This window comes from Falco biarmicus, chromosome 6 (genome assembly GCF_023638135.1).
Source record: "Falco biarmicus isolate bFalBia1 chromosome 6, bFalBia1.pri, whole genome shotgun sequence".
Taxonomy (NCBI): domain Eukaryota; kingdom Metazoa; phylum Chordata; class Aves; order Falconiformes; family Falconidae; genus Falco; species Falco biarmicus.
This window is the reverse complement of record NC_079293.1, coordinates 13230189-13257297: the sequence shown is the minus strand read 5'-3', so window position 1 is coordinate 13257297 and position 27109 is coordinate 13230189. Positions and strand designations below refer to the sequence as shown.

The following is a 27109-nucleotide window of genomic DNA, read 5'->3' as shown; positions in this document are numbered from 1 at the left end:
TATATTTCTATAACTATTTAACAGCTTGTCTTAAAAAGATTATCTAAGTTATGTTTTCATGTGCTTACATGAACTATAGTTTCCCTCAGGTAGCATTATAAGTTTAAAAATCTGTACCTGTAAACATTTTCCTCTTTCAGAGTCTGTCAAAGGATATCTGAAGATATTTTTCAGCCTTAGAAACACAGTTCTAACTATATAGCTAAAACATTACAAAGACAACATGAATGACAAAAGCATTTATGAACTGTGTTTATATAAACATTGGCTTATAAACAAGTTGACAACATTGACATTAAATATTGAAAAGTTAAGACAATTTCATTAATGAGAAAAAGTTAGAAATTAATCATATCCTAGTAATAACCAATGGCACCTGACAGTTTCAGAACTGAGCTGTACTAAAACACTGAAACAATCCTGCATGTTGTCACATACACTAATGATTTCCTTTGATAGGGCAAAGGCCACCTCATACTTGAAGATTCCCACGGTAACTCAGTGGAGATAACAGTATGAAAATGACTTATTCTTCACAGACTGGGAACACACTACATCAGTGGATGTTTTTGGCATACTTTAAATACAGTCTCCTGTTAGCTATAGTTTTATATGGGAATCCCAGAAATGCCAGCAAGACTAATGCAAAAGTTAAGTCACATCCTTCTGAAAGTGTGAACCTCATCTAATTCTTTCTAGCAATGTTTGCACCAGCTGTTTTGCAAGACTTTAGCTGGTTTTGTTTATGAGCTTGAATAGAAGAGTCCTACAAGTTAGGCATGGAAGCATAAGAAAAATGAAGTTCACAGAAAACCATCATGAATGATGAAACAGTTCACAGTATATATCAGAAAGTTACATATACGTTTAATCATAAACAATATTTTCTCTCTCTATATATTATTCAAACCCAGTTTCGGTATTTGTTCTGATATAACAGTGATACTCAGTTTACTCCTTTAAGTGAGCACACTTATTTCCTCTATTTTTACAGGTGCAAGGATGCTTATTTGGATACCAACTCCACATAAGTATGACTTTCAACATAACTTTAAATAACATTTTTCCATCTTGAAGGCAACATTTCATTAATGGTAATAAGCAGACAGTTCATCATCACTCGTGTCTGAATCATCTTCATCCACTTCACCTTCAATGACTGATTTCTTGCCTTTGCAGCATGAAACAATCAATCCAATTAAAAAGACCTGCAAATTTAAAATAGTAAAAGTTACTATTGTTCAATTCAGGGCCATACAAGAGCAACAAATGTAAATCAAAATGACAGTGTGGTGATGCAAATGACTCAATGACAACTGTAAATTATCCAACTTAATTCAGCAATGTCTATAACCCAAGTACTTACTGCAATGAATGCCCAGTTCCCAAAGTAATAGGCAGCGCTGAAGAACCAAAATTTATGAAGAAAGAGGTATGTCCGAGTAACAATACACTGATCTAAAAGAAAAGCCAACAGTACAAATTAATATGATAATTCCAATTTATAAGATAATTCAACAGATTTGGAGAGTATTCAGCTCTCAAGAACAGTTATACTTCATTAAGTCAAATTAACTCTCCTCTACCAAGAAGCTGTACATTGTTATGGGTGAGTGAAAGTGAAAACAGGTAACAAAGAGTTACATAGGTAACCTTGTTACTATTGGGTACAAATTCTCCTGCAGAAGTGTCAATTATTGCCTATTCTGACAGAGCCTAGTTATTCATTTCCTGTGTTAGATAAACTGCAGCCACACGAAGGAAATACAAAGCTGATTCTGTATTAAAAAACAGATTGTACTTTGAAAAAAATTTCTCTCTACCAGGATTGCATAAGTTTTGCAAACGTCGAAGTCAGGTACACTGCTCAGTTGTGTAGGTAAAAAAAATCCCACCACATACTGGGCCTTTTGTGACCCAGATAGATTTTATCAGTACTGTCAGCTCTTAGATACAAATTAGCCCTCTGCTTTCTCCCTCTCCAATACTATAAATACAGGCACACCTAAAAAATACTACATATGTATTCCTCTCATTAAAGTGGCATATTTGAACTGAATTAAGAATCAAGTTGTCAAGGCATTTTTAAGACTGCAGACAGCATCAGAGCTTGTATGGCACACTGAGCCTGTATCATTCAACAGATCATGTCAGAGGGTGGCTAGCAGGACACGCAACCCAGCTGACAAATATCTCCAGTACCAGGAGGGGTGCACTGAGTCCATGCTAAGGTATAACACAATCCCTTGTTTTTCTCATTTATTTCAAACCCCATCTAAATCCTATTTCAGAGCAAAAATTGTTATCTAAACAACGTGAACACCAGAGAAAGTGAGCAACCCAGAATCTGTCTGTTCTTCCCTCAGTTCTGATGCTGCTGGAAATACCCACTAGGTGCAGTTAAAGCACAGACTTCCCACCTCCTAAAGTGGTGAGTGATATGCTGCTGCTCAGATGGCTGCTAAAAGTTAAACTATACAACATAACCTAGCAAGCTGTCAATCTTCAGTTTCTGAAGATAAATATTTTATTTAAACATTCAACTTGCACATTAGATAACAAGCTGCTATAACAATACCACCACATACTATAGCTTACTACTTCCTGGGGAGAGAAAAGGTGGGAGTTAAGGACAGGTCTTTTCCAGGACAGTGTGCCTCTTGACCTTGCCAACATGATCCCCCAAAAATCAAATCCCTACTGTGTTGAGAATGACTATATCTGAACAGAGAAACAGCTCCATTCCTTCAGCAGTTGTCCAATGACTTATACTTTATAAAACTAACAGAATAATTTAAATCACTAAGTTAAATACTAATCTATGAAGCAGACATTTCTGGAATCCATTACATGGTATCAGCAGACAAAAAGGTTGAATTGGGATTTCAGAACTACTAGACAAAGGATATACACACAAATAGGCACATTCTGCAGATAATTACAATGCAAGACAGCTAAATTATTCTTTGTTTACTCTGAGGGTGGCAGAGCACTGGAACAGGCTGCCCAAAGAGCTTGTGGAGTCTCCTTCACTGGAGACATTCAAAACCTGGATGTGATTCTGTGCAGCCTGTTCCAGGTGAACCTGCTTTAACAAGGGTTCGGACTAGATCTCCAGAGGTCCCTTCCAACCCCAGCCATTCTGTGATTAGAGAAATCATACCTCCACTAGCAGAGAACAAAAGCACAAGGAAAGAATCTGGCTTCCTGGTTTTACACACCAAATCTCAGTTATGGAGAGGAAAATGATTTTTTTTTTCCTACCCCCTGTTAAACACCAGACAATAGTACCTGCCCTACAAAAGAGGTAAAACACTGTAAAGTAGCACACCACTCACAACATCTCATTATTTGCTAGCATGACGTGTCCATAGAAAAGGCGATGTTTCCGACAAAGTACGAAATGCCAGTAAAGTGAAGATGCTTCGTAAGTGCAGATAGTATTGCCAACACAATCTGCAGCTCTCCAGCTAGTTACTTGAATTAAAAAACAGCTATGAGACTTTCAGATGGCTCTCTACAATAATTGGGTTAAGCAGATGATGGTAAATATTTTAGAACAGTTTGACCTTCAAAAAACATTTCTGTGGAATGTGTCACAATTTCAGCTCACTAAATTTTAGTTATTTCTTTTGAACTAAGATAATACTCAATGGGCTGGCATGATATTTTTAATTAACTTATTGCTCTATATGCCATAATTTCGAATAAGTTACAATGAATAACCAAAATTAAGATAACTACTTGTTATCCAGAACGATCACTGTGACTGTTACTAACATATCTTGATCATTTGGAACAAAAGAATACATGGAAAGCTACCAAGCCTCCGATAGATAACTGCCACCACTTTCCGAATACAGCATATTATGTAGTGCTGACCCAGCAAAGCCAAACAGCCAACATTCAAGACAAAGTTTTTTTAAACAAACAATGACAAATGCCAATAACCATGACCACCAGAAGAGTCCACTATATTTCAAGTCCACTGATTAAGTTTTCCATTCTGGTGAATTAGAGAATCCTTAGGCTCAGTGTACTAATATTTTAAGACAAAGGCTTCTTCCAAGAATTGAATTAGCTAGTTTAAGATGAACTAAAGGGACAAACAAATCTTTCTGTTTATCTGTTGATAAACAAATCTTAAAGCCTAAGAAATGTCACACACTGAAACCTCAAATAGTGAGAACTTACAGATAACGAAATCTGTCATTTCTACGTCTCAAAATATAGCATGCTTTCACAAAAGCCTATAGGAGGAAATAGTTTCTTAGGGAAGAGTTACAAATTGTTGTGAATAATGTAATCTGAAAACACTGGCCATTCTTTGGGAGTCAATACTGAGGTGCACACTTGTTCTATCTCTTCATTAATCAACTGGACAAATAAACAATTGCATCCTCGGTAAATCTGTACATCAAACTAGGGAGAAGCAAGGAGCAGAGGCCCAACACACTAAACAGTAAGATTCAGAAGCAGCCTCTTTTACCAGCCCCTTGAAATAGTTTAACAGAGACAAAAGTCCTGCACCTGCAACAAAGTGACACCAAGCAATAGTGCAGGCTGAGGGCGGACCAGATACAATGCAGCTTTGCAGAAAGTGACCTCCTATCCCAGCAGGCAAACAGAACATGTAGTTACCGGTGTTCATCTGCAACTCAAAAATGTAACTGAACACCAGGCTTCCCTAATGGGGGTAGAGGCAACTGGTCCAGGGAAGCGATTGCTTTCTTCTATTCAGACTGGAACTGCATCTGCCACTGCCATTTTGGGCTCCCCAGTAAGAAAGCAGCATTTAACATACTGGAGCAAGTCCAGCAAGGGATCACTGCAACAGCTACGATGCACAACATACAATGACTATGTGTTTGTTTAGCTTGAAGTGTTTGTAGGTATGTCTTACTCCTACCTCTGCTATCTATGGGGGTCTAGAAAACATAGGGCAAGATTCTCCCTAGACCTGCACAAGAAAAGAACAGATGACAGATCTGCAGAAAGAAAAGTTTCACCATTAGCATAGGTAAACATGGAAGCAGGCTACCCAAAGAATTTTCAGAATCTAGATCTGTGGAGACATTCACATCTGGATGGACCTGAGCAACACTGCTGCTCTTGACCCTGCTGGGGGGTTGGACCTGACTACTTCTTGAGGTCCCGTGTGCGCTCAAAATCATCACAGTTCACATTACATGAAGGTAGATAGAGACAACAGACAGATCTATCATTGAACACTATTTTGGATGGAAAACCCAAAACAACAATGAGAACGTGATCCACAAACAGATGAGGTTTACATACCCTACTTCAAGCAGAACCCAGGTTTTGGTTAAAATACACTCAAAACTACGTCCAAAAGGAAAACCTGCAGCTTTACTGTGCTAGAACGTACCGGCATTGCATACTCCAAATCCTTAAAGCACTGACAGTATGGCTTCAGGTATCCAAGAAAACTTAGTGTGTCACAATGCCCTGCTGTCAATCATTCAAAAGTTGTGTTGCAAAAAGCAGCTGCTGCTTGCAGTCCAACTTGCAAACTGAACTTCAAGAAAGGGTTTAATGTGTTTCTGAACTTGAATTATACATCAAGTTCCAAAAGGTTTGACATTTCACCTGGAAAAGTGTAATTAATGGGAAACCTGCATTTCTTCTTACAGGCATTACCTTCTGGGCCTGCATCTGGCTTCACAGTTTAATCATCTAACTTGGATAGGAACATTTATATGGGATGATGGTTAATGCACAGCTCTGGTACCTCAGATACAGCAGCACTTCAACAGCTGTGACATCTTAAACATTCTTTCTAGGGTTTTGTTGATTTCCAGATACTTCTCATCATGTTACTGAGATATGAGACCCATTTTACTCTATGCTTTATTTGGGTTATGTGACTTAAGACAAGCAGCATCTTATATCACAGAATGAACAAAATTCCTAGTCAGTTATACATTACAATAAAACAAGTCAACTGCCTCCAAATTGTTTTCAAAGATGCTTATATTTTTTTACTACGGCTTTCCTGCAACAAAGCTAAAATGCACTTTTACAAATAGAACAAACATCTAGAGCAAGCGCAGTTGGCTTTGGATGCTGTAACTCATGAACACAGCTGGATACACAACTCCTAAACACTTTCCTAGATGTTATCTGGCACCTACAAGTAGTATTAATATTAATGTTTCTCTCTGCCATGCTGTATCCATATTTCAAAGAATGTGAGAAAAACATACGGTTCCTATGGACTAAGCCGGCATAGGGCAAAGACTTCAGGCTTAAGAACAGCCTTAGAAACATGCCTTTACTTACCAGAAACTAAGCAACATCAGAAGATGGAGCAGCCTTTAGATTATCTTACATGAAAGATCCACGATAGCGAGTGTTTTGCTGGATGGTAGAATGATTCCCAGATAGGTATGCCCCTTTAAGCAAGCCACTAAGATAAACTAAGGGCTCTGACAGAGCCTTATTATTTTTATAATTGGCAAAATTTTCTTTGCAGCATTATATGTAATGCTTTCTCAAAAACCAAAAAAAAGGAATTTTCTTGATTGGACAGCTCATCTTGGACAAGAATAGTGTGTTGTAACTCAGATCACTTATGAAAGACTACAGAAATGCATAATACCCATGGACTGGCTATCGAATACACAGAGTAGGAGTTCTATTATTTGATCGTCTTGCAAGTCAACATTTCACTAGAGAAATCATGCAAAGTGCTATAGTCAATTTATAGTAATCAAACTGACAAAAAAGTTAAACTTCGCCTGTACAAAGAAACTGCACAAGGAAGTTAATGGCCCATAAAAAACACATGATACTTAAACTAGGTAAGAAACTAAGTGACATCTAATGGTGTAAGACCCATACAGCCATATTCCATATTCATCACTACTGTCCAATTAATTTTTCTTTTGAGAAGCAATGACACTTGCATTTCCAGCCTAAATACCCAATGAGTGACCAGAATTCCTTTTGACCAGAAGGGACTGCTACAGTCCTGTAAGCAATCCTGAGACGCATGTACTTTATATAGTGAGGATATATCAAGCTGTAGCCCTATATATAGTACAATTTTTCACATTTAATTTCAAATTTAATAAAAAAAAAAATCAAACAAAATAGTCAAAATCAGCAGCAAGTAATAAAATTTAGAAAGAAATACTTGGGTAAAGATTGTAACCTCAAGAGAGAACATGGACTTGTTTCTAGGTCTGCCTTTGGTCACAGACCAAACTGTTCAGATGGACAAGACTAAATAAGCTTCATGAGTCTTCAGATATTAGCAGATATATCAGAAGTTTTGAAACTACAAGTTTCCCTCTTACTCTTGTTCCTATCATCTCACAGCTCAACATCTTCATCCACATTGCTCTAAGTGTTAATGTTAAGGTCACTCCAGGACTTCCAATGACTTTGTGTTTAAGACTGTATTTCATGTATCGCTTCCACAGGTTTCTCTGGAAACAGATTCGTGGAGTGCCAGTAACAACTGCCCCCAGCCACAAATGCAAAGTTGTTGGCTAAAGAGGGGAAAAAAGACTATGTTCTTAGCTGCCTGTTACTCAGCAGTTTGTACAAAAGTGATTTCTCACATTCTGTTTGAGCACATCCACATTTTTTCCATATTCTTCTCTGCTGTAATATATACACACACACAAATTAATACTTGCCTCATTCAGCTCTTGAGCCTGTATCATCACTTCATAATCCAGCCCCTCTGCTACTGCTTCTCTAGTTTCATTAGCTAAAAATCAATCTGCTTTACATGTGTTTCCCTTGGCTAACTTTTCCCAGAAGTTGCTTAAACAGTCAAGTTATTGCTCTTTCAGCTTTCATGATCATGGAAGTATTACAGAGCTTCAAGCACTGCTTGTCCCAAGGTTAACTCTGCAACAAATTTACGCCTTTGATCCCATATCAGATCGAAAAGTATGTCGAAAAACATACAACTGGAATTGGTTCACTCACTTGTAGTGAGGATCTGAAAACATTTCCCAGCTGGTTGTATGTAGCTACAATAGCTCCCCATTTAAGAGATGTGAATCACTAAGCTTCCAACATTTCAGGCTGACAGCACTTTAAATTACTACAGTGCACTACAGAAGCATGAGTATCAAATCACTCTGATGTTAAACAATAGTTTGCAGCTCTCTGCAGACTTTTTAAATATAAATTTAACATACAAGCACAAAAAGCTGCCTGTCATTTCATCCCAGTTGTTTGGTTTTGGTTGGTTTGTTTGTGGGGGTTTGCGTTTTTTTCCCCCTCAGCTGGAAGTGGTAGTGAGATAGCACCTAAGAGACCTGTACAGACCAAAAGTCTAGCTGGATAAAGTCTAGTACAAAACCCTACCTTATTCAACAGGAACTTCTCACTAGGTTTGGAATCAAATCCTGCTAAAAAAAAGATTTGGCAGGCTAAGGAGAAGCCAGGAACTAATGAGGAACCTGGAAAAACTATTTAGGACAAGTCATCATCTAGGAGGCAAACTCTTCAGTGACTCAAGTTACAGATAAGTTGCATCTGATAACTCATATTGCATATCTGCAAATCAAACCCAATCTAATATAAACCTAGACAGCCAGAAAAATTATGTAAACAATGTGAATCAGGCTGTTTTGTAACCAATAGGTCTGATTTTGTAGCAAGATACAAGTCTGAATAACCAATAGCTATTTGCAGTTACTTTGCAGTACATTAACTACTGCAGCAGTCATACAACTTCTTGATGATAATCACACACTGTAAGCGTTTACATTCAATGGCTCAAGAATCTGCAACTCCCATCAGGGCTAGCAGGACTTCATAGCATACGGAGGCTTCCAGTAAGATCCTCCAAGATTTTTTGCTGAAAGAAAAGAGTCACTAGTCAGTTTCAGAATGCTAAATAATGAGAACAAAGTCCTACTGAGCTATCTGGGCCACACAACCATCTTTTGGGTTTTTTTTTTTTCCCCTCCCAATAGTCAAATTTAAATGAAGTGGCATGTATGAACAGGAAATACAGAACTTAGTTGCAGAAAAACTGTACTAGATCTTACAAACAATGAAGCACAAACAAACTTCAGCTAAACAGTCAGGAGTTCTCACCAATTCCCTCTATAAATGCAAAGAGTCTATCAGTCTCATTTTGCCATTTTAGATTTTGAGTTCATCCTAGCACAGCTATGGCATTACAATGGAAAATTGCACCCAGCTATAAGGTTTCTATTTCAGTCTGGTTTCAAAGAATCTGTGAGGGTGCCAAGATTTGCATGTATTAAAAGACTGGAGGAAAACCATTTAATGAGATTCAAAGAGCTAAACCTGTTAATCTCATTTTTCATACGTTTAAAGGATGATTGATTTTAATGTTTATTAAATACCTTCAAGTGAATAAAATACTACTACTACAAGGCTAAGTGCATAGTGAAAAGCTACAGAATTAACCAATGACTGAAGTCTGAAACCACGTTAATTGCAAACAGAGATAATGTCCTTTTTTTGCTGGGAAGCAATAAGCCATTGGATCAATCTGCAGAGGAGAAAAAAAAAAAAAAAAGTGTTCTCTGTTCCTGTTGAAACTAGATACCTTTTGAAACATTACGTACAATTTAGGTTAATTACAAACACTGGCCAGATTCATTAGGACACAGGCCATATAATTGATACTTCTTGCCTTGAAATCACTGACTTGAAATTTGAAGTTCTGCAAGAGGTGTTTTCTGAGTCTCCCTTGAGCATCTTACTTTTAAGTAACTCGAGGCACACAATTCTTATTTTGAAGACAGAGGTACTGATAAACTTCAAAGGCAATACCCTAGCCTTCAACATGGATGCAAGATTCCAGAAAGCAAGCAGCCAATGGACAGCATAACCTATCATTTTCATTCTAATCAGAACACTTTGTTAGCAATCTACCGCATTTTCCAGTATCAGCTTAGTACAAGCATAAAGCTTACACCAGTTCAGACTTCTTTAAACTATATTATACTACATGATGTTCAATGTTAACCTCATTTTTGTCACATCCTTTCTACATGCCTCATACTGTCTTTAGCTGACCGCTAAGAAGGATGTCCATCATTTGTGAGAAGGATTCGCTGTTTTCCCCATCCTGAGATCATACTACATGGAAAAGAATTTGGAGAATGGGGAGAAAGAGGATATTTTCAACACAGTAATCTTGACTTCTATATCTTTACATGGATTACCTCATATTCTGTCCATAGACAGAAGCAGTTATAGCCAGCTAACACTTAAAGAAACATTACAAAGTAGGGCAACTTTCAGTGCTAGAAATCTTTGCTTATTCTCTGGAGAACAAAAAAAAAAAAAAAAAAATAAAAAATTATGACTATCATTAAAAAGTCGAACTTAAAAGACACCAATGCCAAATTCTTTTAAATGAGTTGGATATGAATTAGTGATTTTCTCATTAATGATGGTCTGAAAACAATGGCTTCCTTCCCATCCTTTCCCGTCTTCTGCCTCCTTCAGACACGAGTTACAATGCATCTGACTAATCCACAGTCAGTTTTGTCTCTCACAGTTCAGCTGGATGAATGACATTGGATTGAGTAAATCTTATCTAGCTGCAGGACATGTATTAGGCAGTGAAAAAGACCACCTTCATGAATTGATCCTTTCTAAATCCATTGGGCAAGCCATATCTGAAGATGGATGGGAAACATCTGTACGTAGCTTCAACAGCTGTAGTTACAGGTTGCTATCTAAGTTTTCTGCATGGCTGTTCTTGAGCATGTTATTAGTGAATTCATCAGCTGTCACCAAGTAAAGATTATTTGATTACACCAACAGAAGCAGCTCCCAACAAACCACTGAAAATATTTCCAATACACGTATCTAATGTTTCTCAGCAATTAAAAGATTTGGTAGCATTGCTACTTAGAGAGGCCAAATATGATGTCTTCTTTTGGTAAGAAAACTACCTTTAATAAAAGGATCATTTTGTAGATAAAGTATTAGAAAGTTTCTTACACTCAGTTCATTACTTCTTTTAAGAATGGGTGCATACCCCTCAATCCTTTGTAAGGAGCTTCCACTCTTATTCCAAAATACTAATATCAGAGCATCTCACTTTACTGTTAGGCTTAAATCCAAACAAACAAACTATGATGTTGATCCAAGAAGAAAATACGCAATTGTTTACTGCTAAACTCCATTTAGCCATTCAGCATTTCATAAACACAGCCTCTCTTCTCTCTACAGTTACAATCTCTTGGCAGGAGAAGTAGTTCAGAGCTGCTCATATCCGTCTGCAGTGGTGGGGTACAGAAAAAAGAGTAGGAATTTAAGTCTCTGCAACTGCACATCCACAAACAATGTACTGCAGAAAGAGATTTAGAGCACCCTTAGCTACTCATACTCTTGACAGTTGATGAACAGGGCTTTCTGCAGTCAAACATGCACAGTTGTGCTTATTTATATTGACTTTTCATGATTATAGAGGATTTCAAAAGTATTAGGCATAAGTAAAGCTTCAGGGTAAAGTATTACTAAGGTCATTCAGTAAGCTAACAAGAAAATAAAGTCCTCACTAAAATCCTCATTTAGACTTTTTGTGAAGCATTTTATAACTTGGCAAATTCATTTAAAACAACCATTTGGAAAAGGTAATCTATGGTCATAAAATATTTCATACAAGATTACGAATACTGAAGCTTCTGAGCAACTGGCTTGTGCTTTCACTTTGCACACCTCCTGGATTTCTCTGAAGGAAAAACAAAGAATATGCTCTTATTTTTGGCATTCGTATTTGGGGTTCCTTTCCAGCTTGAGTAATGTCTACATCTAATCTTTTTACATGCTAAAATAAAGCCTGAGATCTTGCACTAGTTGACTGCCAGCTGACAAGAGAGTCCTATAAAATGACATAAAGATAATTAGCACCATAAGTCCTGCTCAGTTCAAAGCCTTAGAAATGGAAATAACTTTTTTTCTTTCCCACTTTACATGGAGTTGGAGTAACTGCAGGTCTACACGAAAGACCCAGTAGATACTGTCGTGAGCATTTAGTAGGCCTTGGGTAAAGCTCATTTCCCCAACTAAGGAAATGAGACAATCCAAGGGGGATTCATAGCATGTTACGCATTTAAAGCAAATGATAGTTTTAAAACAGCTTTCATGGTTTTATGGTCTAGAAAGAGGCAGAAGATAGTGTTCATCAAATCTCAAAATAAAGGCTGGGAAAACTCTTGTATACAGGCTTGCAGCTGAGTCATTGCTCACTTGCATTAAGTCTCACTAGGCTGTTTATCTAAACCTATAGCAAAGTTTTCAATGCATTAGTGCAGCTACAAAAGTCTTAATCACGTAATTTAACTCCTTTGCTTGCCCTTATGGTCAATTGAACCATGGACCCAGCAGTGCAGCTGACATTAGTCCTTGAAAACAAGGATAAAATGAGGTCTTTGCCCAACTATATCAAATACTGAAAACTGATGCTTGTTTTGCCTATAACAAACATATTTAAGTTTGCTACTCCAAAAAGTTATTTTAAAAGCTTTTAAAAAGTCTATGTTAACAAGAAAAAAAGCCTTTTCTGCAGGATGTTAAAGTGTAACTAAGAAAAGGCACTTTGAGTTATAAGATGCAGCCTGTTCTACTTTTTGGCTTCTGTTCTGTTTCATGTAGTTATGCTATTACAGCTTCTGGCATTCAGTATGAAGCAGATTGACTTGCATAACAGGAGTAGAGACAAGCTTTGCTGCATGAAAGCAGAGAATATAATGCTAAAATCCCACAAATAATATACTTAAGCGTAAATACTTATGACTGTGGTTTTTATAAAATTGTATTTTAACTGTCCTATGTTTTTCCAGGAAGTGTAATTGCCCTTTTCATCAAGCCATACGCTGGTTTGAAACATGTATGGAAAACACTACTCATTAAAGTCTGAACTTTTAACAATATTTAAGTTTTGGAAGGTATTAGTTGCTACAAGATCAGATCAGGTCTCTTCTTACCATCTCAGAAAGAAAAAAAAAAAAAGTATTTAGTTACAGTAGAAATGATATCTACAACATCTGAGTATTCAATAAGACAGAGCAGATTGCTATAAGCTTATCTATTAGCACAGCCACCAAAAGGTCATAACTTTTCTTATGTTTAAGGAAAAACACCTGTTAGAATTAATTCAGTTTAAATAAAACAAAGTGCTGAGGAGACAAATCAATATTTGCATTTAGTTCCAGTCCAGTGGTTTATGGAAGATAAAATCCTAGGACCAGAAGTCAATAAAAGCTACAAGTGCTTGGGCAACCCTTATCTTAACTTTAAATTAGTTGCATCTATTTTTGCTCTGTGTCTATCCTTAAACACAAGAGAAATTATATTTTATATAAAAAAAATCTGGTTCCTACCTTTGAAACAAGTTTATTGTCAACTTTTTCTATCTGATCACAGAGCATAAGAGTAGCATCTACAACAGTTATTTCCATTAGTTTTCATTATTGTTATTAAAAATGTCAGGTATTCCAAGGCAAGCATTACATTTCCACTTTCTAAAACTGACTTGATAAAATAGTGAAGAAAGTGTTTTCCTTAATACAACTTCAAAAGGTAAGCATTACAAAAGAAAGTTTGCCTTCATTCATAAAAAAACCACTTTGATGACCTGACCATATTTGTAGCTAGCGGAACTCCACCTTAGCATTTTGATCACATTAACGTTCACATTTAAGAAACAGCCATCCATCTTTTACGTACACTAGGCTAGCATAGGACAGCATATCAATACCTTCTCCACCTCTTTCCTATCAAGAAAAAGGACATGACTCAAAGATACCCAGTGCAATAACATATTAATAACGGCAAACCAAAGCCATCATTTTCACAAGCCAATTCTTGTGTTCAGCACATCAGAATGTTAGTTTTAAGCATCGGCTAATATTGTTTCCATTGATCAAAACAAATCAGGAAAAAAAAAATCATGCAAAGTATTCAAAGTACTCAAAAAAAATATCATCAAGCATAAAAGTAGTTTCAGAAGTTTATTTCAATCCAACCCCAGTTCCTATGACTAAGCAACAAAGTCTGAAGAAATCAGACTATTTTAGTTTCTCCCAGAAGAGTCAGGACTAATGAGCTTGTCAATGCCAGTGAGTATATTCTTCTCCCAGCAAATACTAGCCAAGCCGAGAAGCTGTTTACAAGCAACAAAGATCTATACAACCTGCTCAAAGTGATCTCATTTTGAGAGATGACAGATTTTGCTTTTTAAATCTGCTGCAGAACAGTAACTATTTTTAATCACAAAAACATGGGAGCTGAAATTCAAAGCATCAACACTTAAAATTGTATTAAGTCTAAAATTATCATCAAAAGTAAAGGTGGATTAATGATTTTTGAACTATGGAGGAGACAGGAGAAAAAAAAACAAACAAAACAATCCCCCTTGGGAAACAAGATGAACCACCACAAATACTACTAGCATCTACTTACTAGATGTTTAAACACCTGGTTTGTGTTTATGAGTTTAAACACGAGGGAACCACCTTGCAAAAGAGACCATAGCTTGATAAGACTGGGAACAATGACCTAATGATCCAGTTAACTCCACTAGCACAGAAATTGTTTAAAAATTAAGTATTAACTTTCCCAATAACAGAAGTAGGAAGAAAACCCAAGGAGCTGCTAAGATCTTCTAGAAGCACAGTCAGAATTTAGCAGTTACAGAACACTGATAATAAAGATAATACAGGACAACTATTTATCTTTTCTATCAACAAACACCGTCAAGCCTGCTTTATAGGTCTATAAATGCATACATAACTCAATTCCTTTATACGGAGAAGCAGAAAGTTTGCCAGTGAGAACAGTTGAGCGCTTTAGCCTGAAAAAAATCTGGACCATTCTGAAGGCCATAAATCTTTTGCCAAGATCAATTTTTTTAAAACAACAGACCAAAGCAATCAATAAAATTGATGGTGACCTTAAACAGCAGTATCAGTAATGCAATGGGTAGTGCAAATCAAACTGCAAAAATTGTCTACATGCAGACAGAAAGGAAAAGGTAACATTATAAAAAACAAATCCAGCATGATTTCAAGTAGCTTTAATGTTTAGTTTTTTGGTGGTTTGTTTTTGTTTTTTTTTTTTTAATGAAACCAGGGTAAAACTCATTTCCAGCTTTAGCCAAGTTTCATAGAAGAATAAAAACTAAACAAAACACTACCATTGTCTCAAAAAAAAACCCCATCAACATTAATGTCTGCATAGATGGAAAGTCAAGGAAAGATCCACAATTATCCATCTGCTTGCTAGTCACTACTCACAGCTGCAAAAAATCCACAGTACATCTTCTGCCCAAATGAATAGTTAAAAAGATATGGTTAATAACACAGATGAGCAAGATTTATACTGGATGTTATAGAGAATGATAAGTTAAGAATAACAGGATTACAGGAGAATAGCCTAAGATGTCTAGTTCCACTGGTACTGTTGCTTATGGAACAGCTCATATTTACATCTTGAAAAATTGCAGAATTTTATCTGTCAAGTTGCACTGAGAATTTCAGATCCTAGTTTTCTTGAGTATGTTTGAAATTTAATAGAATACTTCTCTGCATGTATGTATGATAAACCTACATACTGAAGTGTCCCTTCAGCTACTAAACTATTCACTGGCTAGGGTTTACTTTTAAGGTCTTCTGCATAAATGTTAAAGCAAATGGGAGATTTTAAAGTTAACTGGCATGCATTATTACACATTATTTCTACCAAAACCCGTTGTTTCTTCAAATGAATTAAGCTGTAAACAAGCTGTTTTCTGGACACAGTTATACATAAAAGCTTTATATTAAAGCAAATCAAAGCCTTAAAGAGCTTAAGCAAGAACATATCACAAAAAAATATAAGAAATTAATTTATCTTACCTTCAGGTGCATCTGCATCACAGTCTTTAGATACAAATGTCAAATCCCTTGGCTGGCCATTTATTGTCTTATTAATCTGTGTTATAAATATGGAATATTAGTACACTAGTCTACCAGCAATGTTTTTCCATACACAATGATAATCCCTGAAACAAATATCTCCCAATATATAAAAAAAGGCTTTAACAGACATCTTACAATATTCAAAAGGCTTAAGATTGCATATACTGTTCAAAACCAGAGTAAGCTCTAAGTGGTACAACATTACTATTTCTAAATACGCTTTTATTTAGAAAAAAATTAATAGCTTGTGCTCTTTTTGAAGACCTGTAAAAATAAAAACGTCTCTGAAATTAAGCCTTCTAACTGTGCATAAAATGAATTTGGAATTCAACTTTGGTGATAACACCATGGAAGCGTCAGGTTTGCATAATGATAGCTAATACAGATTACTTCTATCCTAAAAGCCAGGTGATAGTAAACAATATACTCAAGATCGCCAGAGTGGAAGAAAAAAAATGATGCTGAACTACTGGAAACCCAGTATATACCTGTTTATGTGTCTCAAATCTTTAAAAATTGACTCTTTCAGAGACTACATGAACTCTTTACATATGACACTTTTGAGTAATCAGCGAATAATTTTATCAGAGTCCAATGCAAATCCTCTGTACTACACTGATTTCTTCATACAGTAATTCACTTCACAGGCTCTCATACTTGCTACTGTAGCCCTCATGATTTCCTAAACAGGAGACCCTCTAAAGAAATCTGTAAGGGTCAACATCTTTTCTCCTTCAGGCTGTAGAAAATCTCTCTTGAAACCTACCAGAAATCAGCACAAGCCAGCCCATAAAACTAAGTCTCTCTGACAACTTAAGTGAGAAGGTTTATCAATATTAAGCAAATTCAGCTTTCACTCTGAACATTCAAAAGAGAAACAACCAAGTGTCTATCCTAACAAGCAGCAGTTGTATAAGCAGTTCACTTCATTCCATGCAAACACAGGCAAGCATGGAGGCCACCACAGTCTTAAAAGAAACTGATCCAAATAAGAGAATGATTAGGCAGAAGAACCAGGAACTAAAGTGGAACCAAAGTAAGAGGACAACGTATAGATAGAAACAACAGGATAAGAACAGAAGATGAAATGTCAATTATTCAGTGTACATTTAACAGTGTCCCATCTCCAGGGGGTATTCCAGCTGGCTGTCACCATCACCACTTACACTGCTCAGTGTGCTTCTCTCAAGAGAACAGCATTAATAGATTGTAGAATTTTACAGGGACATACAAAAAGCACAGAATGATCAGAATTTTGCCACTTCAAAGTTTTGGCATCCTTATCTTTATTCATTTTATTTTTTAACTAGTAGGAATTTTAAATACAACATGCAACAATAGCTAGACCTGTGGATTTCATTTGATAACATCTATGCTTTTTTCCAGGTCTGATATCATTCTTGTTCTCCATGAACACTTTTGTAATTTAAGACTTCTGACATATCTGGATTCAACTCCAAATGCTTTCATAAGCTCAAGGCACTGGGGCGTACCTTACAGTCATAAACCCAACCTCTTTTTTCCCTAGCAATCCTTTCTTCTCTCCTACACAAGGCAAAACCTTGTAAAGGAGCACTGGAAATATTCCACCTTTTCACAACACAGACATGAAAAAAAAAATGGAACATATTCCAAGCCAAAGATGTAAAGTAAAGGATTTTATAGTATAAACCCTTCCTAATAAAATAGAAGAACCACATTTGCCATGTTAAGAATGGTCATCTCATTAACCTGATCAGTTGAACACCATTTTCATTTTCACACAGATAGAAATTTTAACATTCAAATTAAAGATTCTTTAATATATGAATAGTATTACACAAAACAAACTGCACAAGTATTTATGTTTTTTTTAAAAAAAGTCTTACACAAAGCTAACTCACACATGAAAAGTTGTGCCTGAATACCAACGCACACAGCAGGAGAAACATCAGAGGCACCCAAGTTGTAGTGATTTCCCAGAAAAGGTATGAGAGCTTTGCCCTTAACGCTGTCATCTCATACCTTTTGTATTAGCAACATGCACTTGAGGTAGAGCCCCTTTTGCCCTACAGGGCACGGAAAAGACGTGTAAGTGACAAGAGAGATGTGTCTACAGGACAATTCCTCAAAATAATTTACTTGGCATTATGCAGTACAGCACTCAAGTCTCAGACACTTTTAGTATGAGCATTGTCAGAGTAATACTCCAGCATTCCAGTTATTGTATCCAGTCCAAAGCTGAAAGCAGGATGCCTCAAGGACAAGCAGGAGACAAAACCAAATACAGTCACACTATGTGCTTCAAAAGCTGACAGATTTCAGGCACTTACAAAAATAGCAAGCTACCATATAAAGGGTTAGCCCTTTACACATTGTACCCTGTTATACATTTGTTCCTGGTTATGTTCAGGATCAAGAACTTAAAGATGGCAAAGTGTGTGAACAGATCTAAGGGATACTTCTGCATTCCTGGATGACAGCAGAGATACTCTGTGTCCTGCAGTTTAGCTCCACTCCTCTGAATCATCTATGTGAATGCTGAGGAAGGAAAGTGACCAATGCTACTCTGGCCCTCAACTGGGGAAAAGTATTAAGTGTCACCTACGGCAAATGTTGGCCTTTTAATTCTGGTCTGAATCACTCAAGTCTTACAGGTCCACTAGGTAGAAACATCAGCAAGCAGTGGTCCATCTTTCAGACAAATGGAAAAAAAACCCCTTTGGCCTCACTGAACATAAATACAAATTACACTCAAGTATGGGCGAAGTTATGTTTTTACTACAAAGCCGAGAGGAAGGCCTGTATGGGGACAGAACTCCTCACCTTTGTGAAAGGCTACAAAGACTCACAGCTGTTTAGCAGATGTTACACAGGTTGTCTTAAGAGATGAAAGCAAGCGTTCCTTGGTGTTTGAAGAGCTATGCAAGTTAACCAAAGCCCTACACAGGACCTCAGTTGGTAACGGCACCGTATCCAAAATAAACTTTAGAAGTTCTACAGACATCATAGCTGAAGAAACTTTCAATTAAATGGGGACGCGTGTTTTGAATACCCCAATGGTCAAAGAGTTAAATAAAGCAAGTAGCCCAGGTCTAGCTAACACTAATTGCCTCACAAAAGCTTCATTTTTCTACACATATGCAGTTATCAGGAAAAGTCAAAGCACTTCACAGTTAAAAAGTCAAGACTAACGGTCTCCAAAGGAAACAGTTAAAGATCCAAACAGGATTCTAACCTGTCTAATGCATCACTATGGGTTTTTGGTACAAATTAGTTTGACAGGTTACGAAATTGGGAAGTACTGTAGAGCAAAGAAAAAAAGGGAAAGTATTCCTTTTTATACACTGCCTTTCTATGACCCACCAGATTCTAACATACAGGTCACTGATATACAGCCTACTCATCCACTAAACTGACTTTGATTATTGCTTATTTATTCCTTAGTTCTATACAGTGTTGGTTACCAGTGGTGTTACTTTAAATAATGAAATTGACTGTGTTGTGTGAGCAAAGAAAATCTAAAGTGTGCAAGCAAACCGGTGCATACAGCTTTCATCATCAGGAAGCTTGTCATGTGCACAAAAATGTATTTCACTTCTCCAGTTCCTGTCTATGCTCCAGGCCACTCCTGAGTTCCATAATAATCAATTCATAACTTTCCAGAACCTCTTCATAGCTAACATCCACAGAAAAATCTGCTGCTCCTCTACATTTTCTGCCACCATCTCTCTCCTCATCTCAAAAGACAGAAATTTAACATCAGTTATCAGGGTAGTCAGACAGAGATAACGTGTCTGGTACATTATAAAAGATTATTTGAGAGGATGTTGTCTGAAAACCTTGTATTTACTTGGTATGCTGGAGAAGTCCAGATAGTTTACCAGCATACTCTATGTTTCTTGTTATTCTAACAATGAAACAGTTTCTACCCAAGTTATTTTATGCACTTTAAAACGCTTAAAACACAGCTTTTTAGCTTATGTCCCATTTCAAAGACACAAGATGCCTTTCTTGACCATAACATGGTTTTAATCCTCTAAATGAACAGTTTTAGCTCTACTCAACCATTCCAGCTACTCCTTGCAGTGCTAACCAGGATCATATTTCAACAGCTGTTTGAATGACAGCACAGCCTCCCTAATGCTGTGATCCATTCTCCTGACCCTTTTCATTACAAACTATATATTTATGTTCAGATGCTATTTGTTATAAACTGCTAACATGCAAGTGTATGTTGAGTCCCAACGTTTCTGCCCCCTCTCAATATACCCACTTTTTATTTTACTGAAACAACGCCATCCTATTCATGAAGGAAAACAAACTCCTAGCTACAGTCTCTCTTATTTGCTTTTCACTTCAATCTTTCATGTTATCTGCAAGCTTTATCATGAAGGATTCTTTCCCTCAGGTCACTGATAGGCTTAAAGGTTAGCTTGGTAGGATCCTTAATGAAATTGTCCTTCCCACCCTTCCACCCGCTTAAACCCCAAACAGCACACCAAAAGGTCTGGACTTCATTGTGCCTGAATATGAGCAACCAGTTCATCACCTAGTTAGCTCTCTGCATTTGCAAGATCAGAGCTAACAAAGCCCACACCTGTAGAATACCAGACCTTGGTAAACAGCTATCCATAAAACGTCCCTATGATGTGTAACTTTGGACTTCCCCACAAGTATGCAGGCCTCCACTCAAACTAAGATGAAATAACATAATTATAAGCCTTCAGGTACAGAAAATGAAAAACACAAAACCCCCTGAAGTACACAAAAATGCATTAATAAAAGCAGAGACTAATATTAACAACTTAATTCTATAGATTTCACAGAACAAAAACTGCAAGGAGTTTCATGAAGCTGGACAGTTCAAAGTGCCTGAAGCGTGATTCATCAGCACTTACTCAGTTTCATTCTGCTTATCCCCTACTGTACCAACTCATCTTTGTTGTTTCTCACAAATATGCACATAATAACTATGAACTGCAGAATAACATTGCTTTCAGTCCACAGACCACCTTACACACTGAAACTAATCCTCACTGCAGTCACTGAGCAGCCTAGGCATACCAGTACAAAATCTAATAGAAGCCTGCAGCTATCTTATCAAATGAAGCAATACTCAAAGTTTTACACTGTCCAAAGATGACCTAGGAATTATTTTGTGTCATATGTAGTACAACCAGTTTCTGGCTTGTGTATTATCAAGAGATATACTAGTAGTTAAAAAACCTGGCTGCGAGAGTCTTCAAAACTGAGAATGGCCCTGGCTTTAAAAATCACTGTAAACAGTACATTTTTGATACAGAAGGTAAGATATTTTTTTCTTTAAAAAATAAAGTATTACATCTCACCTGTACCAGGTATTTTTGGCTTCCATACATTACATACTGAGGTGCAAGACTGTAGATCATGTAACTTGTATGAAGAACTATCAATAGAAGTATCATACAGAGAAACAAAAGTGCTTGAGGGCGAGTTTTTCCTCGTCTGATTTTATAAAGCTAAAAAACAGAGAACAAGTATTAACATAATAAATATTTTTTTTCCTGAATTAAAAGAGGATTTTAAATGTCTTCAAGTAATAGCTTTAAGGCTAGTGACAGAAGTTACAGGCTGCTAGAATGATCCTCTGGCAACTTAATTACAGTGAGTCAAAGCAGGTTTTGAGGTGTATTTACCTGAATTTCAAGACACAGCTGTTCACACAAGTTAATTGTTGTTTGTATTAGTGACCCTGACATTTATACACCAGCACTTGGTAGCAACAGTTAATTGGCATTGTCTATCTCTGAAAACAAACTGTGCCTTGGTTTGTCAAAGAATACTGTGACCTTTGGTCAAGGTGAGGTGTCATCTATCACTACACCTCCAATCAGATCTAGAAACAGAGAAGGGAGTTATGAGAGAGTACTCTCAGGCTCTGAGAAAACTTGCATACCATATGGTGGCATCTTTTCCACTTCACACTGCAGGGAACAACATAATGCTTCATGGCTACCCTGTTAGATACTACCCTATCCAGTAATCCCCAAAGGCTTAACCAGAGTAACATATCAGGGCAAAGAAGCTGGTAGCTGAGGGGTAAGTGACAGAAGACCAAAACAAACAGCCAATCTCACAACTCATTGCAAGGACTCCAGGCCACTGTTCACAATTTTGGGATGTTACCACATGAAAGGGTGACAGAATTAAAGGGAAAGCAGGCACAGAAGCAGAGAAATAATTAACCACGCATCGTAGGCATGAATGGCATACAAAGTTGGATACAAAGCTGCTGTTTCAATACAGTAACATGTATTTGCATCATTTTAGATATGCCATATCACTGTGCTGTTTAACTCTTACCAAGCTAGATAAACTTGCTTGCCACCCAAAAAAGCAAGTCAAGCACTACTGACCGCATGCACATTTCAGATTTTGACCATAAAGTTCACTAACACTTCCAATATATCAGATTCCTGTGGCTTTAACTAAGGGAAGTCAGAAGCCAGAATGCCACTGATTAAACACTTGAAAGTCAGCTGACTGTACTGCTCAAACTAAAAAACCCATTTCGGTCTGATAACTTAGCAAAACAGAACAAAATTTCCATGGCTTCTGAAAGGTACAATGGGATTCTAACACTTGTTAGACATATAGGCAATGCTATTTGCAACATGCAGTATTTATGCAGCAGTACATAAATAATGACTATATTTGATATTTTTATTTGTTAAACATCTCACTGAGTATCATAAACTAAACTCTTAAGTCATATTTACCCTTATCCAGAAGAACCATATACCCATATTTCGAATCCCAGCCATTGAAGTGAAGATAAAGTACATGACAATAATTGTAATAAGAATATAATCGAGTGGAAAAACCTTAAAAAAAAAAAAGAACACAAGCAGTTAAAAAGAAAATATTCATATTAGAAAACAAGCTCTTCCCCCACTTACAAGCTAAATAAGTAGCTTGTACTTAAAGCATCTGAGGTAGCACAAGTCCTTCCATTTAAAAGTTTTACATAACTGGCACCAAATACAGCTATTTTAGCCTGCTGCTAATAGAGCTTACACAATTTGTTTGTGAATGCAACTAAGCTTTTTTATTAATTTAATACTTGCCTTAATTTTGAAGTGTTATACATTTTTAGGCCAAGAAATACTTAATTCTGTTCTAAGAGTACATTTAGAAGGAAGTCCATGGTGGCAACAATCATTTTAGGACCGTAGACGTTCTATTTGTGAATATTTCTGAACATACTTGAGTCTAAAACTTGATTTTTATGTTTACATGAATAACAGCTTGGGATAATACTGCTGCTGAACACTACATTTCTCAGTAAACTGCAAGCTTAAGGCGTTCAACAATATTTGAAACCACAAGGAAACAATGTATTGTACTAACCCATTATACCAAGAATACTGAAAGAACTCAACTAGGTAAGGGTAAAGCACTAGCTTACATTAAGGCTTTTTCTTAGCCTACCCATCACTGATTACCAAATTTGTATGTGGCCTTGTTGCCTACCAACCCTACTGAAGTTAACAGGATTTGTTTCAAAGACTAATGTATTGCTATAACATGAGTGACTGCAGAGTGTAATATATCTTTCAAGGTGCAATAAATATACTAAAAAGTGATGAAGTGCATTTATTTTACTTCAGGGGGACAAACTATCAAGTACACAAACAACTAGAATGTAGGTAGGACATAGGAGAAAGTTGCTTTTATTCTGTGGATAACAAAAAATGATGTCATTCTCCATTGCCACTATGTTCTCATGAGATGAAAGCTGGTTTCAAGCACCACCTTCCTCCAGCAACTGGCTTCCAATCACCCAAGATTTTCATATCAGTATCTAGTAACTAAAAGGTTGTTAACGAGGAAGTTTCCTTGCTTTTACAGAACACACACCTAGACAATTTTGTTTTAATGAATTACTTGGAGTAGTGTAGTTTGCCTTTTGACAGCTTACCAGAAAATAGACATGAACATATGTGTATCATCAGGTTTTTTACTTACTGTTTGAAGAACAGGTAACAGCATATTCAATGGATTAGTCAGATTAGTTCCTAAAATTATAAATCCTGAGTCGAAGCCAGCTGAATGCAGAGCTTTGTCCAAACTGCAATAATTAAAAAAATTGGGTAAGTACTATGGTTCTCCCAGAACTTTGTCTTCAGTTTAATTTAAAAAGACAGTTCAGACTGAGAACTAAGCTTAGAGACTGAGAGTTTTTCATATCTACATGGACACATGCTTTGTTTTACCACACTTATTGCACTTGTCCTATAAAAAGGTATATTGATTTCGGCATCTCCTTGGCATTTCAGCTTTTCTCTGGTTTGGGTTATAGTGCTTATTTGCCCAGTCTGTAAAATTAAAATGCCAACATTTGAGACCTCTGGTTAGTGTCAATCTTAATTGAAATCCACCAGATTTGCAGCTGGCTATATTGCTTTCAACACCATGAAACACTTACAGTGTAATGCACATAAAAATGGATAATACATGTCATTCACTGCAAGAATTTAAGCACCTGTCACCTAGCCCAAGAAGTACCTACATGTATTAAGATTCATTCAAGCAATATTCAAGAATACTTCTGTAGTCTGAATTAAGCATATATGTTAAGGAAGCTTAATTTCTCTGCTCTATCAGAACTGTTTTCAGCAGCATACAGACAACCATGCTGAACTATGTCCTTTGATTCTGTTTTAGCACATCTTGCTCAGTTTCAATATATACTATCACGATGAGAAATGCAGCTCTAGTTCAAAACGTAGCATAGAAATGCATGTTAACTCTTGAAGCAAGCCACCCCCGACTTTGATGTTACAGCAGAAACTATGTAGTTTAAATAGTTAAGAAAAATGCTGAAATAGACTTACTTTGACAAGAACAGAGAGACAGTGAAGAGCAGTGCCACAATGATGAAAAATACTCCCCACACAATCTGCAAGTAAAGATTTATTACAATGTAACTGAAAGTGCTTGCAGCCGATACAAGAAGTGAAGACTTGTCTAAGCTTCAATAAAGGACTAATGATTTTGGACCATCTCAGAGCTTAAACACAATTGAAACAGTAACTTTTTGGTAAATACTTGAAAATGCTAACAACACCTGTTTTACAATATAAATGTTCTATGTCAATCATTTAAGAAATTGATCATCTAAGATAAGAACCACCTCTTTGCCTGGTGGATACGCTAAGCCCAGAATCAAGTTGTAAAGTACATCATGTGCTATAGTGCAAAACAGAAGTCTACCCATAATGACATTTTTGACTTAACACAAATGAGTTGTTATATTAATGAACACAGCATTTAAAATGCATAACCTGTACTTGTTATATTATATGGAAAACTAACTATATGCGTGCATTTGGGTTTACTTTAAGGGAAATTAGAGTTTCCATCGGCCACCATATCTGTGTGCTCATCTTCCAATAGGAGGCAAACTGTGCACAGGTTACAAGGAACATCTCACCTTTCCCAAGTGAGAGCTCCCTTCTGTAGCACTGCTACTCAAACAATAACCAAGCTACTTTGGGGACTAATGTAAAACTCAAGTAATCAAGCCCAAATACCAGGTCTACTTTCTTCTTGCTTCTGCCTGCAAGTCCGCTTAGTTACTCATCAGTACTGAGTATTTCAAAGCAGTTTTCAAGGTTACAGAAACCATCAACTTTACAAAGTATTTTGACTCAAAGGTTTAAGTCACTTAGAAATTTAACTTTGAAGTGATGTGAAGATTTGCGAATGAACTAGGAAATGGTTATAAATACTGATGCAGCAGGAAAAATACTTGAGTTTCAAGAAAACACGATTATTCAAAAACAGTATCTACCCACACGTGATTAAAACAAGATGAAATAACCACATCACAACTGCCAGACTAAGGCCGCCTCTCCTGGAAAAGGTTCAAGAAGAGTTTCCATACCCCTTTAGTTGTACTAGGCGAGTCATTTGCCCCAGAGTCCTCCTTTGGAGTGCATACTCTATTCAAGAATTTGAAACCAAAAAAAACCTGTAACAGCTGTGGTTATTTAGCTAGCAAGTCATAAACATAAATAAGTAAAAATGTGTTTAGGACACTATAAAAAATAGCACCAGTATCTGATTTATAGTCAACAATATCAGGCTTTTTTGTAAGCTTCTGCACACTAATACAGAACTGCCTGACATACAATAAGAACAGAACTTCTTAGCTAAGCCAAGTGGTATATGAAACAACTAAGTTCACTAGAAGTAAATGAAGATTTTGTAGACCAACCACATCAGTAGTTAAGCTGGGTTTCTGCATTCAGGTTTTTTAGCATTTAAGAGCTAGATTGAAATAAACAAGCAGCTTAAAAAGCTTGACTACATTCAGAGACTAAATAGTCCGAGTATGAAAAGTTTGAGTTTACTTTTAACAGCAAGAACTCTGGCAACTTAGCAGTAAGTTTAGAGAACTGGAAATAGTATTCTTATACCTCTACATTCTGTTTTCCCCATTTCATTCTGATTTTTATCTTTAGAAGAAGCCACCTTTTTTCAAAGGTAGCTTCATTTCTTTGAGTTCTTCCATGAATCAAGTAGATTCAGAGAAGTAAGGCTGTCCCTCAAGATGTTAATTACTAGACAGGAAAGTGTTTTTATTATGCCTACCAAATATAGCACTCAAGCCAGAGACTTCTTATTGAGGAGGACAGCTTAGAGAATGAATACCCTCTACTGTTTCTCCTGCCCTACAAGCTAGTTCAAGAAATCATTCTCCACTTTTCGGCAGGTTTTCTCCTTCAAAGTCTTTAAGGGAGTTAGGAGATTGTGCACAAAAGTGCAAACCCATTCAGTTACAGCTCCAACAGGATCACTGTATTTTCCTAGAAACCCTAGTCACAGAATATGCTCAGATAAGCATGCTGAACTTCCCAAAACAATGTTTTCAGATTGCTAGACCTGAGACAACCTAGGCAGACTTATTTCCAAATTCTATATGCAGAAATACAATGTGTGGTCTTCCATATGAATGAGGGAGTTTCATAGTTTAAATTGTTTCATTAACCTTAAAATTTGGCACATAGCCATCTTGAAAGAGTTAAGAACTTTATTAGTGCTGCTCATTACAGATATTCAGTTAGATGCTATTATCGTTCATTACAGGATAAGCTTCCATCTGCAGACTCAAACATGATATTAAAATATCGCTTATAAAACTA

The 27109-nt window shown here is 36.6% G+C and overlaps 1 protein-coding gene across 1 annotated transcript in view; it reads right to left on the bottom strand.

Moving 5' to 3' along the window:
- Positions 1 to 237: 237 nt before the first annotated feature.
- The window catches only part of LMBRD1 (LMBR1 domain containing 1), an 80166-nt gene continuing 53294 nt past the window's right edge, over positions 238 to 27109 (bottom strand). Inside the window, exons 10-16 of the mRNA XM_056343857.1 lie at positions 24797 to 24861; positions 23928 to 24030; positions 22679 to 22783; positions 21269 to 21418; positions 15876 to 15951; positions 1367 to 1458; positions 238 to 1208 (exon numbers count right to left, since the gene is read on the bottom strand). Coding sequence (XP_056199832.1) covers positions 1089 to 1208; positions 1367 to 1458; positions 15876 to 15951; positions 21269 to 21418; positions 22679 to 22783; positions 23928 to 24030; positions 24797 to 24861 — 711 coding nt within the window. The 3' untranslated portion in view covers positions 238 to 1088. The remainder of the gene's footprint in view (positions 1209 to 1366; positions 1459 to 15875; positions 15952 to 21268; positions 21419 to 22678; positions 22784 to 23927; positions 24031 to 24796; positions 24862 to 27109) is intronic.